This window comes from Halichoeres trimaculatus, unplaced genomic scaffold (assembly GCF_033239565.1).
Source record: "Halichoeres trimaculatus isolate MK-OKI-2021-1 unplaced genomic scaffold, fHalTri1.1 fHalTri1_scaffold_11, whole genome shotgun sequence".
NCBI classification, from domain to species: domain Eukaryota; kingdom Metazoa; phylum Chordata; class Actinopteri; order Labriformes; family Labridae; genus Halichoeres; species Halichoeres trimaculatus.
The window spans coordinates 11247116-11266369 of record NW_027437189.1 but is presented as its reverse complement, the minus strand read 5'-3'; the positions used below and the strand labels follow the sequence as shown (position 1 = coordinate 11266369).

Here is a 19254-nt window from a genome sequence, read left to right as displayed (position 1 = left end):
GTCTGTATGATACTGTATGTGTCAGCCTCATTGCACTGCCTGAGTACATTTGCAAAAAAAAGTTGTTGAAGAGTTTGTTTTCCACGTCTTTTTTGATGCCAAGTTGCAAATATGAATCATAAAAGCTGCAGAGTAAGAGTGATGGCAGTGCTGGCAGTGAAACTGAGGCTCATGTTTCTTCACTTGTACCTGCAGGTAGATTTAGTTCACAGTAAACAAGGCATTCATCTGATTGTGCAATGTGACATTTTATAGAGCGGTGGAAAACAAAAAAGGTTCCAAAGTGAAACATGGTGAGTTGCTTTTTAAAAAAAATAAATAAATGTATCTTTCTCTGCCAATATAGCCTGAGGCAAAGTTTGCAACTGAGAACAGTCTCCATTAACTGAACCATCCTTTGCTTTGGTTTTCCGAGACCAAACTTTCTCAAAACATTGCAAAATATTTGACATTCATACATTTTTATCCGGCTGTGTCTTTAAATGCATGAACACTTCTGCATAACTTATTTTCCCAAACCCTAAAGCACATATTTACAGTCTAAATACAAAGACTGGCACACATCTGGAGGCTGGTGCCCTCCAGATTCACTCAAAGTATGTGATAAGACATGTGGAGCAATAAAAAAAGCTGCTCAGGGAGCCAAGTCAAGCACTAAAAGAAAGAAACAGACATGGCCTATATTTTTTTAACTAAAGCACGGGACAGGCTCCACCACGCTCAGCTAGTCTGGACACAAACAGGTCCTTAATACACAGAGGAAGAGGCTGTTTGGATCCCACAGTGAAGCATCCCTAAAGAGAGAAGCGGCAGATAAGGAGTGTGTTTACCGGCCAGAGAAGCCCATTTACTCTCTACATGCGAGCCATATTTCTAAACTGCGCTCACAGCAGTGATGGATTCACATTACAGTTTAAATCAGCCCACATCTTAACTCTGCAGAGACACCCCTACAAATCTCCAGCCACTAGAGTTCACCCAGCGAACAAGCTAACAACAGGGGAAAGTGACTTTGTGCTGCACTTGACATAAAATCTCATCATTTTCCGCACACTGTAATATCCACAAACAGCAATAAAGCACCATACCAGGCTGTTCCAATGCTTCAAACTGAGAAAAAGCACTTACTATGACTAGATACATGGTGCTACATTATATATTTTTATACACTGGAACAACATATCTTTGTCAACACTGCAAAAAATACCCAGGATTTATGCTACAAATGTTAAGTTATTGATGTTAAGTTATTTGAAACAAGTAAAAAAAAATCTGCCAATGGGGTAAGAGAAACAATTTTTGGTATTAAGGCATTATTCTAATTTCAACAAACTTGACAAATATATTTTTCTTACCCCATTGGTAGATTGTTTTAACTTGTTTCAAGCAATTCAGACCTCGTTACTGTCTTTTAATATCTTGAAATAGGACATGTTTCTGGATTTGTCAGTTGAAAGCGGCTCATATCAAATACAATAAGACCATTTTTACCAAAAATAAGATGAAAACACTTGCTTGGATTTCAGTTTTTAGCAGTGAAAGCACTTTTCCAACACTTTTTTCTAGGGATAGACCGATTATCGGCCGGGCCGATTATCAGGCCAATATTTGGCATTTTGAGGCATATCGGTATCGGCCTTTTTTTTTAATACGACGGCCAATAAGAAAAAAATTTAAAACTGCGTTGTTGTAGCTCTGATGCAGCTGCGCTGCTGTCTGCAGTCACTACTCAGTCCCCAGCACTATCCCATCCACAGTACCATCTGATAGGTTACAAGCAGAGCCATAGCTAGGGTAACAGCCAATCAGCAGTGCAGAAATTACAGTTATTGCAGTTACATTGAAATTATGGAAAACTTTATTTACTGTAGAAAACTTTAGCTGTTTTTTTTTTTAAGTTTTCATTTAACCTTATAAGTTAAAGTTAAGTTGTTTAATAAACTCATGCTTAAAGGTATTTGAATAAAGTTAAGTGTTGGAGTTTGTATTGTTCAAAATTTTGACACCAATATTTGCACTTTGACTGCAAATAAATATTGGCTTCAATTATCGGTTATCGGCCTCCTTGACTACAAATAATCGGTATCTGTATCCGCCCAGAAAAATCCATATCGGTCTATCTCTACTTTTCTCCTCCCCACAAAAAAGGGACTGTAATGAGAATATGCAGACGAACATAAATGAAAATGGAGCACAGTGTTTAAAAGCTGTATATCTGGACACACCTGACCATCCTGGAAGGGTCCAACTCAGACCTAGAAGACAAAGAAATAAAATTTAATTAACTCAGGCAGAGACTAGAGTGCTGCAGTAAGAAAGTTAAGGTAGATAATGACATGCAGAGTTACAAAACGCCTCGCTGACCACCAACACTTGATTCAGCAACCGCATTACAGCAGCCAGGTTTTGATACCCAGGAGACAAAGGTGGTGGTGCAACACTTCTGACTTGGGATTAATCTGGCATTTAAACAAGTTGTCGACTAATGAATCTGTGTGGAGCAGGTTCTAGATGTTGCCTTTGCAGATAACAACAGCGTCAGATTTATGCTTCAATCAAGGTTGAGCTGAAGTTTCAGCGTCTCCTCTTCTTTCGGAGATGAACAGTCACAGTAAAGTTAAAGTTTTCCACACAGCTTGTAAGGTTTTTTTTTTCAGTTGAATTATTGTTACCAAAAGGGATAAACTTCTGCAGTAGTTTCTGGACTTATATACCAAGCCACAAAACACATCTCAGAAAAGTTTGAACTGCTGAAACTGGCAGTAATAAAAACTCATAAAACTCTACTTTAAACTCTTTGTGTACGCTGGCAAGGACGAAGGTGTTTTTAATGATATTTGCTTTCAAAAAAACAGCCCTGACTTTGTCACAAGGACAAGTCAAGTGTTTGAATGGATATTTTGCAGATGTATTTCAGGACAACTCTTCCACCCTCCTTACTTTCCTGAAGCTGTATACATTATTTCGTCCTTACTCCTACACTCTGAGCTCTCCATTTCAGTCATGACATTTCATTGCTACTTTAAGAAATACGGTGCAGTAAACCGCATTGCAACAGCAAGGAAAGTAGAATTCCTACCACGGAAATAAAATGTAGCCCTGTCAGTGAACTCTACCACTGAGGGGGCAATAAAGCCAACGCTTGGCTGCATCAGGGCAAATTTATGAGTCTCCTCGTTGCCTCGTTTCACTTTTCACATGTAGAAAACAATGAGGCATTTATGTTTAAATAACAGTAGTGAGTGACATTAAAAGAACATTAGGAGCTGTAGCTGCAGAGCTGATTCTTTAAAAGGTGTGTACCGTTCACCCTATGCTGGGCTTACTTGAAGAAATAATGAGTTACTCGATTGTGTAATGCTGGAACCAGTTCTCTAATGACTGATTTAGCCCGTCCTTTATTGTCACTTATTTTTCTCGACTCGTTTTATTTCTACTTTAATAGCTGTGCACCTTTTTCCTCTCCTGCTGAATCTCCTCTATTACTTAAACATCTGCTTCAGATAGCGCGGCATATTGGCAAAGACTTCCCAGCATCCTTTAATTATTCCATAAAGCACAGAGCAAGCTTGATACCGCTGCTGTTTTCATTAGTGCAAGCCCCATTATGACTGTGGAATGAAGCTGAAAACTTGAGCTGGGTCAATATAAAGCTAAGGAAGGATGAGATTCATTCACACACACACAAACACCAACACACGCTGCAGTCCAGATCTAGTGGCAATTACTGAAACCATTGATTTCTGTGTTTATAATGCCTCACTGAAAAAAATTATAAAATCAAAACTATATTTCACAAATCTTTTGCTGAAAGATTATCTGTCAAATAAACTGCTGCACCACCCAGCCATGCAAACAGAAAACCAGCAGAGCGAAGCAGAGTGAGGAAGAAGTGGTCAGCACCCTGGACAGCTCCTCTGTCCCGCTCCTGTCCCGCAGAAAGGTCACAACAAACTACCACAGATGCAAATGCTACGACTACAACTTTATCTGCAAACTCTACCTTTATGACTCGTTTACTCCACCTCAACCCCTCCCTTTTATTTCTGATCCTCCTCCTCCTATTACTACCTCTACTCCAAACACTGCTTTCTTATTTTGTAAATATACAATTCTACTTTGGCCCTTTGAAACTGCACATGTTCAATAAAATCCTTGAAATTATGTATTTTAGATTTTTAGAATTTATGAGTTAACATAATCTATATCCACAAATTGAACTGTAATTTAGTCCAAATGACCTCAGAATAGTGCTTTTACTAACCGACTAACGCAATGTCATTGCTCTATTAAGCAAAATAACACAACACTGCATTATCTAACGGCATCACAGATACACAATTTAGCCCATGAATTGTAATCAAAATAAAGACTTAAACACAGCAAGTATTTTTCAACATGTTTCAAACTTTATTACGACTGTAGCATCCACGCTGGCTTGAACACTTTCATGTAATACTAGACAAAACCACAAAAATAGGTAATAAAGTCACTTCATACCAATCTGCATAAGACACAAAGTATATTCAAATTTTGTGTCTTTATCAACCCAGTGCCTCTATCAATATTAAAAATAGAGTCTGCAAGATTTTTCTAAAGGAATAAAATGTCAGCTTTTACAGGAATAATCCTGCTTAATCATCACTGGGCCCCTATGTACGTGTGTCAGTGTCTGTGTCTGCCTCAACCCCCTCCTCAGCCTGTATGTTGATGTTTTGGTTTCATTGGGATGTTTCTGGGTGGAGAGTAAACATGGTTACATCAACCAATCACAGCGAGCCCAGTGCACAAGTTACTTTGCACGTTGATCATGAATGGAAGAAGCCATTGTAGCACACAGGAAGGAAGACACAACCAAAGTAAAATGAAACTCTGGACAGATAAAGATTTTTACAAAACGAGGGTGAACCTTGGCTTGAATGTCACTGGCTTTGGGCACTTGGAGTGCAGCTTGGGACGAAGAGTGAATGAATGGATGGATTAATTTATTAATGGCTTAACTTGTTCACGTAGATGATGATTTATAACACAAAACAAGACAATCACTTTCCTAGTTTCTCAGTTGACATGAACGAAAAGGAGCAGGAAAGAGTATCAACTCATCGAATTCTAACCCTGAAATGTGTTATACTAAAATTATAAAACAATTTTTTGTTTTACCAAAAAGTAACATTAACAATAGTCAGCTATAATTTGGGTCATTTTCACAAGCATGATGCACAATGCCATCTGTGACTGTTTAAATCCAGGTAGTGCTGGATTATGACAACTGACATTAGTATGAGGTGCCATCCAGCTGACAGCTTTGATACAGGATCTAACCAGCATTTCAGTCCCAGAGTGATTAAAAGGACACATAAATTTAAAAGATTAATAATATGATTAGCGCTTGTGCTACTAGCAAGGTGACTTTAAATGTTGAGTGAAATACACGTCTACCTACAAACATCCCCATTCTTACTCCTATTTCTACCCTACAACTAAGACTATTCCAAGTGCTACTATTCCAACTCTACTTATTTTTCCTTACACAAACTCCTACATTAACCATTGAACAACCCTGATTCTGAAAGTTTCAAATTAAAGTGCTTTTTGAGAGACTGCTCTGCTTCACAGTGCTTGCTGCACAGTATGAGGTGCCATCCATCATTATTATTCAAGCTGAAAATCGTCACTTTATGCCCTCGATTTTGGAGCCACTGGCTTATTAAGTCAAAGCTGCGACAGAGGCACACTAAACTTTTATTTATCTTCTCCTTGTCATGAAATTGTAATTCCCTTCTACTGCAATTTGCATGAGTTGCAGTATGAATACAAAAAGCTGAAGCACAAGAAGTTGTGCTGATTTCATTTGGTGTCAGTTGCTAAACTTTTGTTGTAACTTTTGTAAAGTAAAATGAATGGAGGGGTAGGGTGATAAGGTATTACTAAATTGTGCGTGCAGTCTAGAGACTTTTACTGCCTTTTTTGAAGCAGTTTGTTTCTTGCAGTCTAGACAAAGATCATTCGGCGTGTCATGAGGGGAATGGATTCCACATTTTACTGCCTTATCTAAGTGATATGTCTCATTTGGAAAGCAACTTTAACAGTTTTTTTCTTCTGCACTGCACAGATACACTGGCGACTGAGGTTAATTCAGGTGCATTCCAAAGACTTTTAAATAATGCATGAAACGCCAAATCCCACAGGAGGTATCATTCCACAGGAAGACCTTCACAAGCTGGAAGATTGGTTTCCTCCATTGTGGCCCGGAGAGAAGTGAAACCTCCGGTGGCAGAATTAAGACATCAATCCAGCTGATACCCAAACTAAATCTTACACTGTCTTCTTTTGTTATGTCACTGTCTTTTAACCTGCCCTTTAACTCAGTGCAACAATGCCTGTGTGTGTTCCTGGCATGCACATATGGATGGTGTGTATGCATGCCCTTTTTGGCTCAGTGTCGCAACAAGGAGAACAGTCTGTTTCCTGTTGTGAGAGAGGAAATGGACAGAGGGCACACCCAGCGAGAAAAAATGCTGACTAAGTTTATCAATCTAGCTTTCTGCAAGAGTAAGTGCAACTGGACACGGCTGCAAAAAAGCACGAATGTGCTACTTTAATTGTAGCTCCCTGCTTGGGTTGGTAAAAAAAAAAACTGGAGCACCACAAACTGTTTCACAGCTCCAATGATCCACAAATCCAGTTTCCTTTCTTTTTTAATATTTGTAGGCTTTTTTAATTTCTGTACTTTCAAATACAGCCCCACCATGTATCATAGAGTCTCAGGCACTTTCCCCTAAAGCTGTTTTACTTTTCTTGCCTCTTATCAAAAGGCAGCCCCAATGTAATTATAAACCCATTATTTGTTTTTTTCTTCTTTTCTTGCTGTAAAATACAGAGTAGGGTTAAGCCTTGAAGAAACAGCTTCTAGCACTTCATCACATTACCACCCTTATAACTGCAATAAGAGGAGAAGCAGAGCACTAAGGCAATAAAAGAAATGTCTATTTCCTTTTCTGAATTCAGAAGAAATTTGAGGGTAATTACAAGGTTGTCCAAGGTGTGTGATTGATGACATGTTGTACACGTTTTAAAGGTGTGTGTGCTTGAGATTACACAACTTCACTGTTTTATGTCCTTCTCTTTTTATTTCGCCATCCGTTCTGCTATTCCCCCCCAACCTTCAACTTGAAAAATCAGGACATGCAGTCCTAACTTCATCTCTTACCATGCTTGAGGAAGCTAACAGCAGGAATTCTATTATGAACTTCACAGAGTCCTTAACTGAACCGCTTAAACGAGAGTTATTTCCAAAGTTACCCAAACAGTTATTGGCTTTATGCTGAATATACTGTGTCATCCTTGGGAAACCGTGACAGCCATGAAATGCTTCAAGCTTAAGTGAACAAACACCCCTTCAAGCTGTGATGGAAAAGAATAAATCACGTCTGAAGTCAGACTGAATTTGCAAAACTTTCTGCAGAAAACGGTGCAGGAGCTGTTTCCATTTGGTGGCATTCAATCGCGACATTGTCATAAAGAGATCAATGACCTGAATCAGTGGTCAGCTGGAACAGCTCAATCACTGGACAGGTTTCACAGAGGCAGCTGTGAAGGTTTTCAATCTTTAATGCAGTTTCACAATTATTGTTTACAAGATTGTTTCACAAAAAAAATGAATGCAAGATGACGCCTGCTGCAATATTTCACTATTTCATGTAGATTTTATTCATTCTCTTAAAATGGGACCCGGTTGCACGGTTTTAGCCTTTTTCTCAGTTCAGTGCATAAATGAAGGACATTCATCATGTGTTGAGCTTCCTCGTGCGCGACACACTTGTGGCATTCCTATTACAGAGACCTAAATGATCTGTATTAATCAGCAGCTAATTGCAGGCAGAAATGTGTCTGGCTAAGCAGATCTAATGAGTCGGTCCAGTCCTCTGTAGTGGTTTGCTTCTCCTGCTGCTGTCAAATTATGTTTCTCTCAGGAGGTAGTGGTGTGTGACCCCCGCAGGCTGTCTGCCCTTTCATATAGGAAGGGTTACAGTACTAAACACACACTTTTACACACACCTGCACATATTTAAAACACTACACCTGCTTCTGTCTCCCGACTTTCATTTTTCACCATCTACCTATCTGGCATTGCTCTAATAGTTGATTTATTATTCAGACAAAATGACAAAGGAAATGCAGCAGCAGAGGTGCTGGATCTGTTAGACTTGATATATTGTCTCTGTCGCTCATCAGTATTATCGTCAAGCCAGGAGCGGTGCTTTTATTGATGAGCCTTTTGAAGACGTTCCATCTGTCTGTGAAGTTATAGATCTGAGATCTGATGATAAAGTTTGGGCTGAAACCTCTAAATAATAGTCTGTTATTTCATTACAAAAAGCTTATGGGGAATGCAGTTCTTTTTGTGCCATTCAGTCCAAGTGCTTCAAATATACAATCAAACATCTGAAGTCCAATTTCAGTAACATCTGACTATAATATCTCAGATATGTGACGGGCATTGGATGAAAAGGTAGACTACCCTTTCCTTCCAACTCTGACTCTCCTAAGCACCTGACCGAGCAAAGAGAGAAAGATGGATAAAAAACAAATCTCACTTTCACCCTGGCTGCATTCCTGAACATATTGCATGGATTTAGACCAGCCTTCTGAATCTCCAGGGTTACATAAAACACAAGCAGTAGCACACACTGGCAGCCAGAATGGAAACGCTCAGATTATATTCCAACGCCTATGAGAAGACGAAATGGAAAGTGCTTTAACTGCTTCACACTCTGCTTATTAAACAGAGGCATCTACAAAGTCATGTACGTTGGAGGACAAAACACAAGAATCAGCTCAAAACTACATAGATAGTGCTGTAAGCAACGGCTGCATATTGTTTTCATGACTCCGTACCACAATCAGTAAGAAAGTCCATGTTTGACATCTAGCTGATAACCAAAAAGAAGTGTTAGCAGTACCTCCTCATCTGTGTTTAGCTGTTGACTCAGCCTCCACCTTGTCAGCGGTCCACACACACTATCACATTTACACACACGCACACACACACACTGCACTCCCTCTTGGCAGAAAACCAGTGGCAGCCTTTCAAACAGCTCTCCACAGGTACTATGCTACAAATTGCCTTCGATTCAGCTGCTGCATCAGCTGGTTTTGACAGCTGCAAGATGGATAATTGGTTCAACTGTGAAGAAAATAAAGAATGAACAAGAAGCTCTACTTTGGCATCTGCAAGTGTGCTGCTTTAGTGTTGATCAAATTCTAAAAAGATGAAGCAGGAAGGAAAGAGACTTGCAGGCCAAGCTAGCTCATAGTACAAGGGTTACGCTTCATAATAATATCATGACACTCAATAAAAAAGTAAGTTACAGAGTATTTGGGAAGTACTGAGATAACTATAACTGTTAAAAAAGAAAACAAAACACTTATGTTTGGGTTTTTGTTGTTGTGTGTTGTCTCAACATATGATCACTTATTACTGAAATACGCTTTCTTCTAGATTAAGTCAATCATGTAGACAACCATTTGCATACCCTGTTAAAGTAATGCAACATGAGGAAGTAAGTCAAGCATATCAAGAAAAAAAAAGCTCTGTATTATAAAGCTAATTAAAAAAGCAGACCCACTAACACCCTGCATCAGTAAGGCAAACCAAGCAAGCAACTAGCTAGCTTAAGTTAGCATAACAGCTAAAAAAGAGAAAAGTAAGGCTGGCTATGTCCCAAGAAACATGACCTCTTCCTCAGAAGAGCACAAAATTTATGAAATGTTGTATCTTGGTATTGATTAGGCACCAAAAGTTGTATTTTATTAAGTTTTACAGTTTGTATCTTTAGCTAAGCATCACAACTGCTAGCTAATATTTTTTCATGTCATTGAGATACTGCCTGTCTTGTATTATTTGAATTTGCTTAAATAATGAAAAACTTCAAGATCAAAAAATCCACCCAAGTTTTTCAGGGTTTGAGAAATGCAGTCTACCTTAAAAAAAACTGCTTCTTGAATTAATTTTCTGAGACCTCGATCCAGACAAATTGTACATGCAAGTTTTCAAGCTAGCAATGCTCTCCATGTTTTATGAGGAACTGCTTCATGTTGTTGCATGTTAAAACCATCTGCAGAGAATCAGTGGTAGCGCGCATCACATGGAACACCTACTTTTGGGTGTGCACTAAAAAAGCTTCGAGTAGAATTAAGTCTTATAAAAACCCAAACATGATTAGAAGCACACACACACACAAAAATGTAGTTTTTTCTATTGCTCAAGTTTTTCTTGTGAAAACAGGTAATACAAATAAGAAACGCCGTATGCATCAGATGACGCATATTATCTCCACATACATACTGTAATAAGATACCAGTAGTAGGCCATTAGAATTTCCTAAGATTCAATTGCAAGATTTTTTCTGTGCCTTCTTTCTCTTATTAAATCACAACAAGGCAGCATTTCAAAGTTGAGGGTGATTCAAATGTAATGCGGTGCTTGGCCATCACTTAGCTGTATCTTCTCCTCTTGGTGTGGCCTTTTCCCTTTCAAAATAAAGGAAACAGTTTGTATTACAAGTACCTGCATCAGGACACAAACCTACATTTACTCTGTCTTAATAGGCCTGATTGAGGGAAACTGAGCTCAGCAGCACCTGGCGTCCTCCCAGAATGACTGCAGCCACACAAGGAGGGACAGAGGAAGGCAGTCTGCATTTGATTTTGACTGCAAGTTGCAACTAGTGTCCAGCCATTGCTTAAGATTTATAGGAAGGTCTGAATGCAAATCATCCCCGTGTAGACATTAATCTAGCAGGGGTATTTCATTAGAGGGGGCTTAGCTGGAGAGATGGAGTTCATGTGCTCGTAAATTCAGTTTGGCACACTGATTGTTCAGCAGATCCATGGGTAAATGAGTTGACGCCGGCAGCCACAAGAAAATGCTTTCTCCATCATGCTATTATTTCCCGCCACAGGGTCCCAAAACACATGCTAAAGCTGTTACGCTGGCTGGGGATGACCTATTTATGAACTTGCCAATCTGCAGCCTTCAGGCTCCATCCAGGGGACTTAGTTAGGGCAGCTGAGGTTTTCTAAGGCCACAAATTACAGTAAAGGAAGCCAAGACACAGTCACTGCCATCAAGACAACAAGCAATATAAAAGCATTAGTAAGTCTGGAGGAATACCTAACGTGAGGCCAAATTCAAAGTCAAAAACAACATTTGTCATTAACCCAGTATGTATTAATTAACTCCACTGACTGTCTACCCCAATGGTTTATTTCCATACTTATCAGAGGTGTACTTAAAGTGCTGGAAAATACTGCCGCAGTTATAATGAACAAATGCATATATTAAAAAGCACAAACATTTCTTCCAAAAAGTAAATATATTTTACCTAATCAGTTATTCCTATAAAACTGATTTTAGCTTTTTTCATTCTAGCTGAAGTATTATCATGACATTTTTAATTATTTTTTTGCATTATTATTTATTTTCTTTTAAACTTCTCTGAACTTATTGGGGTTTTTTCCTTTGTTCCATGCAAATATAAGTAAAAGATATAAATATATGCATCCGCTCACACATTCATGGTATGATATAAAGGCACATCCACACACACACATAACTCTGCACACATATATACATGTATTTACGTATATGGATACACCAATACACACACAACACAACTGTACATACACACATGCATTAACTTAAAGAAAAATAACAATAACAAAATAAAATAAAATAATCATAATAACAATAATTACTTAATTAATTAACTAATTAAGTAATAATAATAATAATAATAATAATAATAATAATAATAATAATAATAATAATAATAATAAATAAAATATAATGCAACAAAAATAAAACAAGAATAAGAGAAAAATAAAATTATTATTATTCATATGACAAGGAGAATGCAACTTGGTTTTTTGATCTGGTTAGATCTAACTTTTCATGGTTTCTTTTTTTTGTTGTTGTAATATTCTATAAATAGTTGCCATATTGAGTTTAACATATTAATCTTTCCACTCAGGGTGAACATGATTTTTCTAATTGTGTTTCATTACATCATTCATTAAAGCCTGATATGCTGGAGGATTTTTTTTTTTTTACATTATTTTTAAGTATAAAAAAATACCACATGAAACTGTTTTGACAACAACACAAGCTTTTGCAAAGATCTCCTTCTGTCAAAAATTCTGATTTACATAATCGTACGGAGGCAATAACAGGTCAAAAACATCTGATTGCAGCACCTCATCATCACAGCAATTACAGTCAAGTAGCAGCTGTACTATGTAGAATCAATGCAAACAACACTCAATAGCAGCGTACTGTTTGCTCTTCGGAAGAGTAAGTTCAAATGTACTTTTTTGTCTCTGGCTCACATCCTGGCCTCAGATCTGGCACAGATGCAACCACTTGAGAGGTCCTGCCATTCATTCGTCACCATTCAAACAGTCATATTAGCTCCATTAGAGCATTAACAGCGAGAGACTTTGAGTTTGCAATGATTTGTCACGTAATTCATCAATATTTGATCACACAAGATTACTTATGCTTCCTCTCCCACAGGGAATCATACAGAATTTAAATGACTGCCTGATAAAATGTCTGCCTCCACAAACACAGCCGCCACCGCAGCTATCACACTCAAATCTAGTGCCTATTTGAGATATAAAGCTCCTCTGAATACAATTTTCTGTGGTAATGCCTGAGTTGTTGCAGCAAGCAATGGATATCCGGCTGTCTTTTATAGTGTAATGGGAAGCAAATTCCCAGAGTGCTTTGGGTTTATAGATACAGTAAGTTTGGAAACAGTTTAAGTGCATTAAAGAAAACTTAAAACACGGCTGTGCAGAAAACGACAAGAGTTATCTCTCCTGCTCAGATGGCAACAACCTTAATAATGTTTACACTTGGTTGACTATCTGGGCCTGCTACAATGTTTGAATATGAAATATGGGTAAAGGAAGACAATAACAGAGAAATGACAGAGCAGGAAGGACATAGTTACATGTCAAACCCTAGAGGAAAAACCCACAGGATCACAGACCACTCTCATCAGACCACCGACATGTGTGCCAGTTTATCATGCACCACGTTTAATAAAATCAAACACTGAGCTAGCTCACACAGACTCTTCAAAAGCTGCACATGCATTCATTGAAGTCAAACTTAACTACCCGTGAAATGTCATTAATCAATGATCTGTTGCAAAAGCTTGCAACCCCATCTTGCGTTTTCTGTCATTCAATTCCTAAATGAGCTCAAGGGAGCGCAGTTACAGTAGACTGCCTTTAAAACACACTATTAGAAGAGAGAACTGCATGTGGTCAGCATAAATACTGCTGGACTGAAAGGGCTGACTCAGCAGGCATCTCTGTAAGCATGAACAGAAGAAACCTGATCTGTGTGTGATTTCTAATTTTCACCATCTACCCATCTGTGTTCAGAGACCTTAAAGTTAAACTTCCAAACTGTGAATAAAGAGTAAAACTTCTCTTCTCTGATTCTGCTCGACCAGCTCCTGGAGGTTTCACTCGCTCAGGTGAAGCAGTTTATGGATCCACATGAGGGTCAGTGCGCACAGAGATGTTCTCTAACGCCAGAGTAAAAGCTGCACATCCTGGGAATCTGACCGACAGTGTTATCCAGGAGCCGACTCAGCAGGATTCAGTGAGAAATCTGTTGACTGGGCAGCACAGGTTCCACTATCAGTAATGCATCACATTTCCTGCTCTCTGTGTTTTGTTTTGGAGCAGTGTGTGAGGGAAACTGTACCAACAACATATAGGGGGAAAAAAGGCTTCATTCAGAGTGACCCCGAGATAAGTGAACACAGGTTTTACTCAGTGGAGGACATTTTTTCATCTTTTACTCATTTTGGAATAAAATACTATACTTAACACACTGAATTTATTTCATTCTTCCTTCATTTCTATCTTTCTATTAAAGAAATCACTTAATAGTGACATCTTAAACCATCTATGAACTGAAAAGACAGAGAACAACTATTTTCTAAAAGTACTAATGAAAAAAGGCATGAGAGATTAAATCTGTCAGCTGATAAGGGTTTCTAAATTGTATCAAGATGAAAAGTAAAACCGCACATGAATCCTAAAATATCATGATTGCTTTCCTGCATTTAACAAGAATAGAACATAGATTCAAACAAGTGAAGCAACGATGTAAACATACACAAGAGAAGGAAAATTATTTTGCATAAATGTAAAGCAGGGTCATTGAAGGCTCAGAACAACATGCAGAGAAAAAAAACAAAATTTGACTTTACAGCGTCTTCTCTCCATGATCCCATAAGGTTTAATTTTTTAAGTAAAAAAGGGTTTAAGATTTTTTTTTTCAACAACCAGGAATCTAGATTTTTCTTAAAGACTTTCCTTGGTCTGAATGGAATCAAATATCTTAAAAAATAACAGTCAAAGTTAGGCTTTCTTCAGATATCACCAACATACGTAGCAGTGCCAACTGCCAGTTCAGGCAGGATTTCACACTATACCCAGCTATTAAACTACGCCACTTTCTCATCAGAGCAAAAGTTTTCTTGACTCTTTTCTGACCCATCAATAAAAAAGCTGGGTCACTTATCGCCCCTTACAGTATTTCAGGTTAAAAGTACAGTGGTAGGTAGGTGTGTGACAGTTTGTAAAAGCTACAAGGCAAATGCAAACGGGGCATCACGAATGCAAAAGCAACACAAATGAAAATGGAAAACTACAACAGAAGTATAGCCACAAAGGAGGAGAGAGGTCAACTTTTGTGGTTTTTGTGGATGGTCATCCCAACAGACACAGAAAGTTGTGAAAGTAAGTCAAATATTGTTTTCTTTTTTAACTTAAGCTATGGAAAATAAAACTTAAATGCCAACGTTATGGCAAGACTGATTCTTAAAGCTAAATACAAGATGACACATTACCGGTAAATATAATAGAAATATAAGCATCATGAGCAATATTTATCATCGCTACAGTTAAAAAAGGAAACAATGTTCGACTTACTTTCACAACACTCCTACTGTTCCATTTGCTTTTTTCCTAAAGTCTGACACCTATCAGCTACCGTATAAAAAATTGATTTGCAGTTATATCTTTTGTAGTTCATTTTCAGTTATTTGGGATTTTTTTGTTTGTTTTTTGCTTTGCATCATTTCTGTATTTGTAGCAAGTCTCAATTGTTGTATTTGAAGCACCTTTTTCCACATTCAGGCCTTTGCAGGTTGTCTGCCTTTGTCGACCACTATAAATCCATCACCTGTGTTTGTTTTCATCTGGGTAACACGGCATTATAGCATTGTGGCTATAGCTATTAACCAGAGCCAAATCTGGGCTAGTGAGGGAGCTGTGCCCAGCATTTTGGGCCTACAATAATGAAAACATTATTAGTTCATTCAACCAACTGGTAATCTGCTGTAACTAACTCTGATGATCTTTGATTTGTCAACCAAACTTGCACATTCATACCTAACACTTAGTCTTCCTTTAATGACTTCATTAAGAAATCTTGTATGTGGAAATTTGATCTTTGCTGAAGCCCCATATTCAGTGCACAGAAACATGGTGGCGGCAACAATGCGTTCACCAAACTTTTGACTACAGAGAAAATGTGCATAATTCCTAAAATATTAAAGTCTTGAAGCAGACATCATATTTTATGCTTTAATGTGTAACTTGTTTTGAGGGAAAGGAGGACTCATATATTTTAATCCATATTTCATCCCACTAGCTGGCAAACTCTATTTTTTATGTATCTGCTTCCATCTGTTTCCGTACACTGGGTTTAGGTCAGATCCTGGTCACATAGCTGGAATGACAACCAGCAGGGTGGAAGGAGGGAAGGACAGGCGTGCCAGCTCAAACACTGAGTGTCCACATTCCTGAATTATTGTCAAACAAAGTTGTCATGATAAATAAATAATTGCCATGTCCCTGGAAGCAGTATATGTCACATCTCTTATATTAGAAAGGACAGAGCTGGAGTGCTCCCTGGTAAAATAAAATTAGCATGTTAGGTTTGCTAATAATGTTGTGGCATGTGAGCTATTTTTTCTTCCTTCAAAGTTTCTTTTGGGTTCAAAGTTAACATCAACTGTCAGGTGTTTTAGTCCCTGACTGACATTTTAAAAAAAAGAAGGAAGGAAGGAATTTTAAGGGTGTTAGGGTGTGTTTGAAAAGACGTAGGTGAAGAGTGGTTTTCCACCATGCTAGCCAGCATCCATTGGCTTTAGCTAGCAACAAAAGGGACAAAAAAAGGATACAGACAGACTGATCGCTGCTTCTCTACAGATTAATTTGAGATAACTGAAACTTGAACCACAAAAGTATTGATTATTCTCATAACTTTTTAAACATTTGTTTTTGATGTGTAATTTAGTCTCAGTAGTCTTGAGCATGAAGGCACAGCAGAGCTTTGGGCTGACTGTTAGCAACTTGGCTAAGCTAACATGCTGCTGTTTATAAGACTAGCACTGTAGTCTTGTGCACATAAAGATATTTTTTAGACATTAAGTTCAGACTAAAGTGCTGGATAAAGAAAGCCACTAACAGACCGTGCCAGCCAGAGAGCCCTGCTGCAGGCATGGCTCAAAATAATGAGTTTTTACTTCAAGTCCTGCCTCATGATGATGTCTTAAAGTGCAATAAAGCATTACAGCACAGGCTCCGACCTCCCTTTGGAAGTTTACGTTCAAAGGCAGAATCAAAGAATATCTCCAGCCTGGGAATTTCTTAAAATCCCTGAGGAGAACCAAGAGTCAAGCTAGAAAACCCAAGAGAGGGCGTCTGAGCTGCTCTGGAAGGCACTGTGTCCCTGACTCTGGCAGGAGGCAAAAAGTGAACGTGGACACTATTTAAATGCCATTTTCTCAATTATATTAGCACCGACCTTTTTTGTATCTATGAATCAGTCCTGCTTACAACTGAGACATTCTCTGAACCTCTCGCTGTGGTTCAAAGACACTGTAAATCCTGTATCCTCCATAAACCACACTTCACATCATTAACAGCTGTCATCTTCCATCAGGTTCCACGGCACAATCACAGGCTTTGCTCTAAACTCTGCCCGTCGACCAGGGCTGGACTGAAATAGTGTTCAGACACTGTGACAGGACAAAATGAGATATGGAGATGGAGAGAATTTCCAGGGAAATCAGACCCAATACTCCCCCATAGAGCCTGGGAGAGATTTATCCAGGGGGGCGCACTAAAGGTCAGTGTTACAGGGTGTCCTAATCTCACAAGTCTGGTTTTATCAGCCAGCAAAGACATACAGTCCATGAGTCATCAGTATTGATTTGCTGCCACTGATCTCTGCGACACCAACACCAACCTGGACACAAAGGTCAAGTATGATCACATGATCCTTCTGCCTGTCAGATGCTGAGTTAAATGTCTGCACACTGAGGCATTTTGGAGATACAGCTAACAGAGTGTGAACTTTAATAGGAAGAGTAATCCTGACAGCGGGTCTGACTATCAAGGTCTCCTGATATAATGCTCCACTACATCTGCCCTATACCTGCTCTACTCTGCAGGGATTAACCCACTGCCTGCAGGAAGGGCCAAGCCTAAAACATTATTGCATAATGCATCCATCCCAAGAGTGTGCCTTTTCTTTTTTCACCTCAAGGCGATTGGGATTGTCTCCATAATGTGGATTAATGTGTTCATCAATACACATGAAATCCTGTTTTGACATAACTGAGAAGTAAAAAATGCAAGTTACATTTCTGACTCTAGCAGACAGAATGACACAAACAGTGATGACAAAGCAGATTAAGTTATCAGATGCAAAAGAATTATGATGGATTATACAGAATAGCATCTGAATTGGACTTTTAAATACTTCAAATGTTCCCACTGGGATTTGTTTAACCAAAAGTAAAAGAGAAGGAAACCAAACTCCTGGATTGGATATTGATTTTCTTCTCCTTTATCTATCAACACTTCCAGACATGCTGGGTGCTTTTGGCAAATCCTTCCTTGCATATTTCCAGATATGGTTAGAAAAACTCCCCTCAATAACCGTGCCTTATGTAATTCAAGGTCTCATTTTCCATCAGCAGATACCAGTACTGTAAAAGGAGAGCATCTGATGCTGATGTAGCCTTGTTGCAACTGCGGATCACTGTGTGGCAGTGTTGAACTACTGATTCCTCAATAATCTGGCGCAATTTCTAACTTTAAATATTCATGGAAGGATTGTTCAGGAGTAGCTGACTTTAATGAAACAATTAACAATGTTTTCTCTTACTTTTCATTTGCAATGTGTTCCTTTATAGCTCCCAGAGTAACCAGGCTGTTGCTCCCCTGCAGCAGCCTGCAGGTTGCCAGGTGCCGCTGGTACTCCTCCTTCAGACAGGCGTTCTCCGTGCACAAGTCGGACACTTGCTGCTCCAGCTCCTCTATCCTTCCCCTTTGCCTCTCCAGCAACTCCTGCTGGGTCTCAATGATCTTGTTTAGCTCCGTCAAATATTCCACAGCCCTGGTAGGGTTCTCGGTGGGGCTTTCCATGTCGCCCCGAGTACCTTTTCCCCCTTTCCCCTTGTTGTAACGCAGAAGCCCGGGAGATGGATCTCAGTCGTCCAGGCGGGGTTTAAGCGCAACAAATCTGTAGGTTGCGCCTTTTACGCCTCGCCATTGTTTTAAGTCGGCGTGTGTGAAAATTCAGAATGTGAAATACTCCTGGTACGCGCATTAAGTAGTCCCACTGCACTCAAAGCTTCACGTTGTGATGCAGATGTCAAAAAGCACCCAAATCTCAGTCAAACAAACGTGAAGGACTACATTGTGACGGTCGTGGCTGGCTCCCCGTGAAGTCTGGCTGTTCCTCCAGTTGGCAGCACGGAATGACATTTTGTGCCGTGCACCTTTCTCTCCATGCTGTTCCCGTGACTTTTCGTAAACAGACGCTGGCTGTCAGGTGGGCGGGGCTTTCAAGTTTTATGAATCTGCAGGTCGCATTGAGCGCAGTAATGGCTTTCTTAGCAGCTGCTGTGGGAGAGCGGGAGTTTGTCGGTGCATGTTTTCTATCTTCCTTATGCCAACGCGGAAAATCTTGATCCAGTTACTCCAGTGGCTGCTGCACCCTCTTCTGTCTGACAACACCTTGCACACAGAGCACTGCATATTGTGTTGATGTTAAAGTTTTGCCTGTGTTCATGGCTGTAGGTGCGGCAGCTTGTCTGCAGATCTGTTTTACTAAGCTGGCAGTGTGTTGCCATGTTATCTGCACTT

At 39.2% G+C, this 19254-nt stretch overlaps 1 protein-coding gene across 3 annotated transcripts in view; it reads right to left on the bottom strand.

The window, feature by feature from the left end:
• LOC141798859 (IQ motif and SEC7 domain-containing protein 1-like) overlaps positions 1–19033 on the bottom strand; it is a 111523-nt gene extending 92490 nt beyond the window's left edge. The window contains exons 1-2 of one of the 3 annotated variants that reach the window (XM_074680749.1): positions 18272–19033; positions 2226–2255 (exon numbers count right to left, since the gene is read on the bottom strand). In XM_074680749.1, the coding sequence (XP_074536850.1) occupies positions 2226–2255; positions 18272–18531 (290 nt within the window). In that variant the 5' untranslated portion in view covers positions 18532–19033. The remainder of the gene's footprint in view (positions 1–2225; positions 2256–18271) is intronic. The other 2 variants (XM_074680744.1, XM_074680745.1) reach the window with 2 other exon arrangements.
• Between the last annotated feature and the right edge of the window lie 221 nt (positions 19034–19254).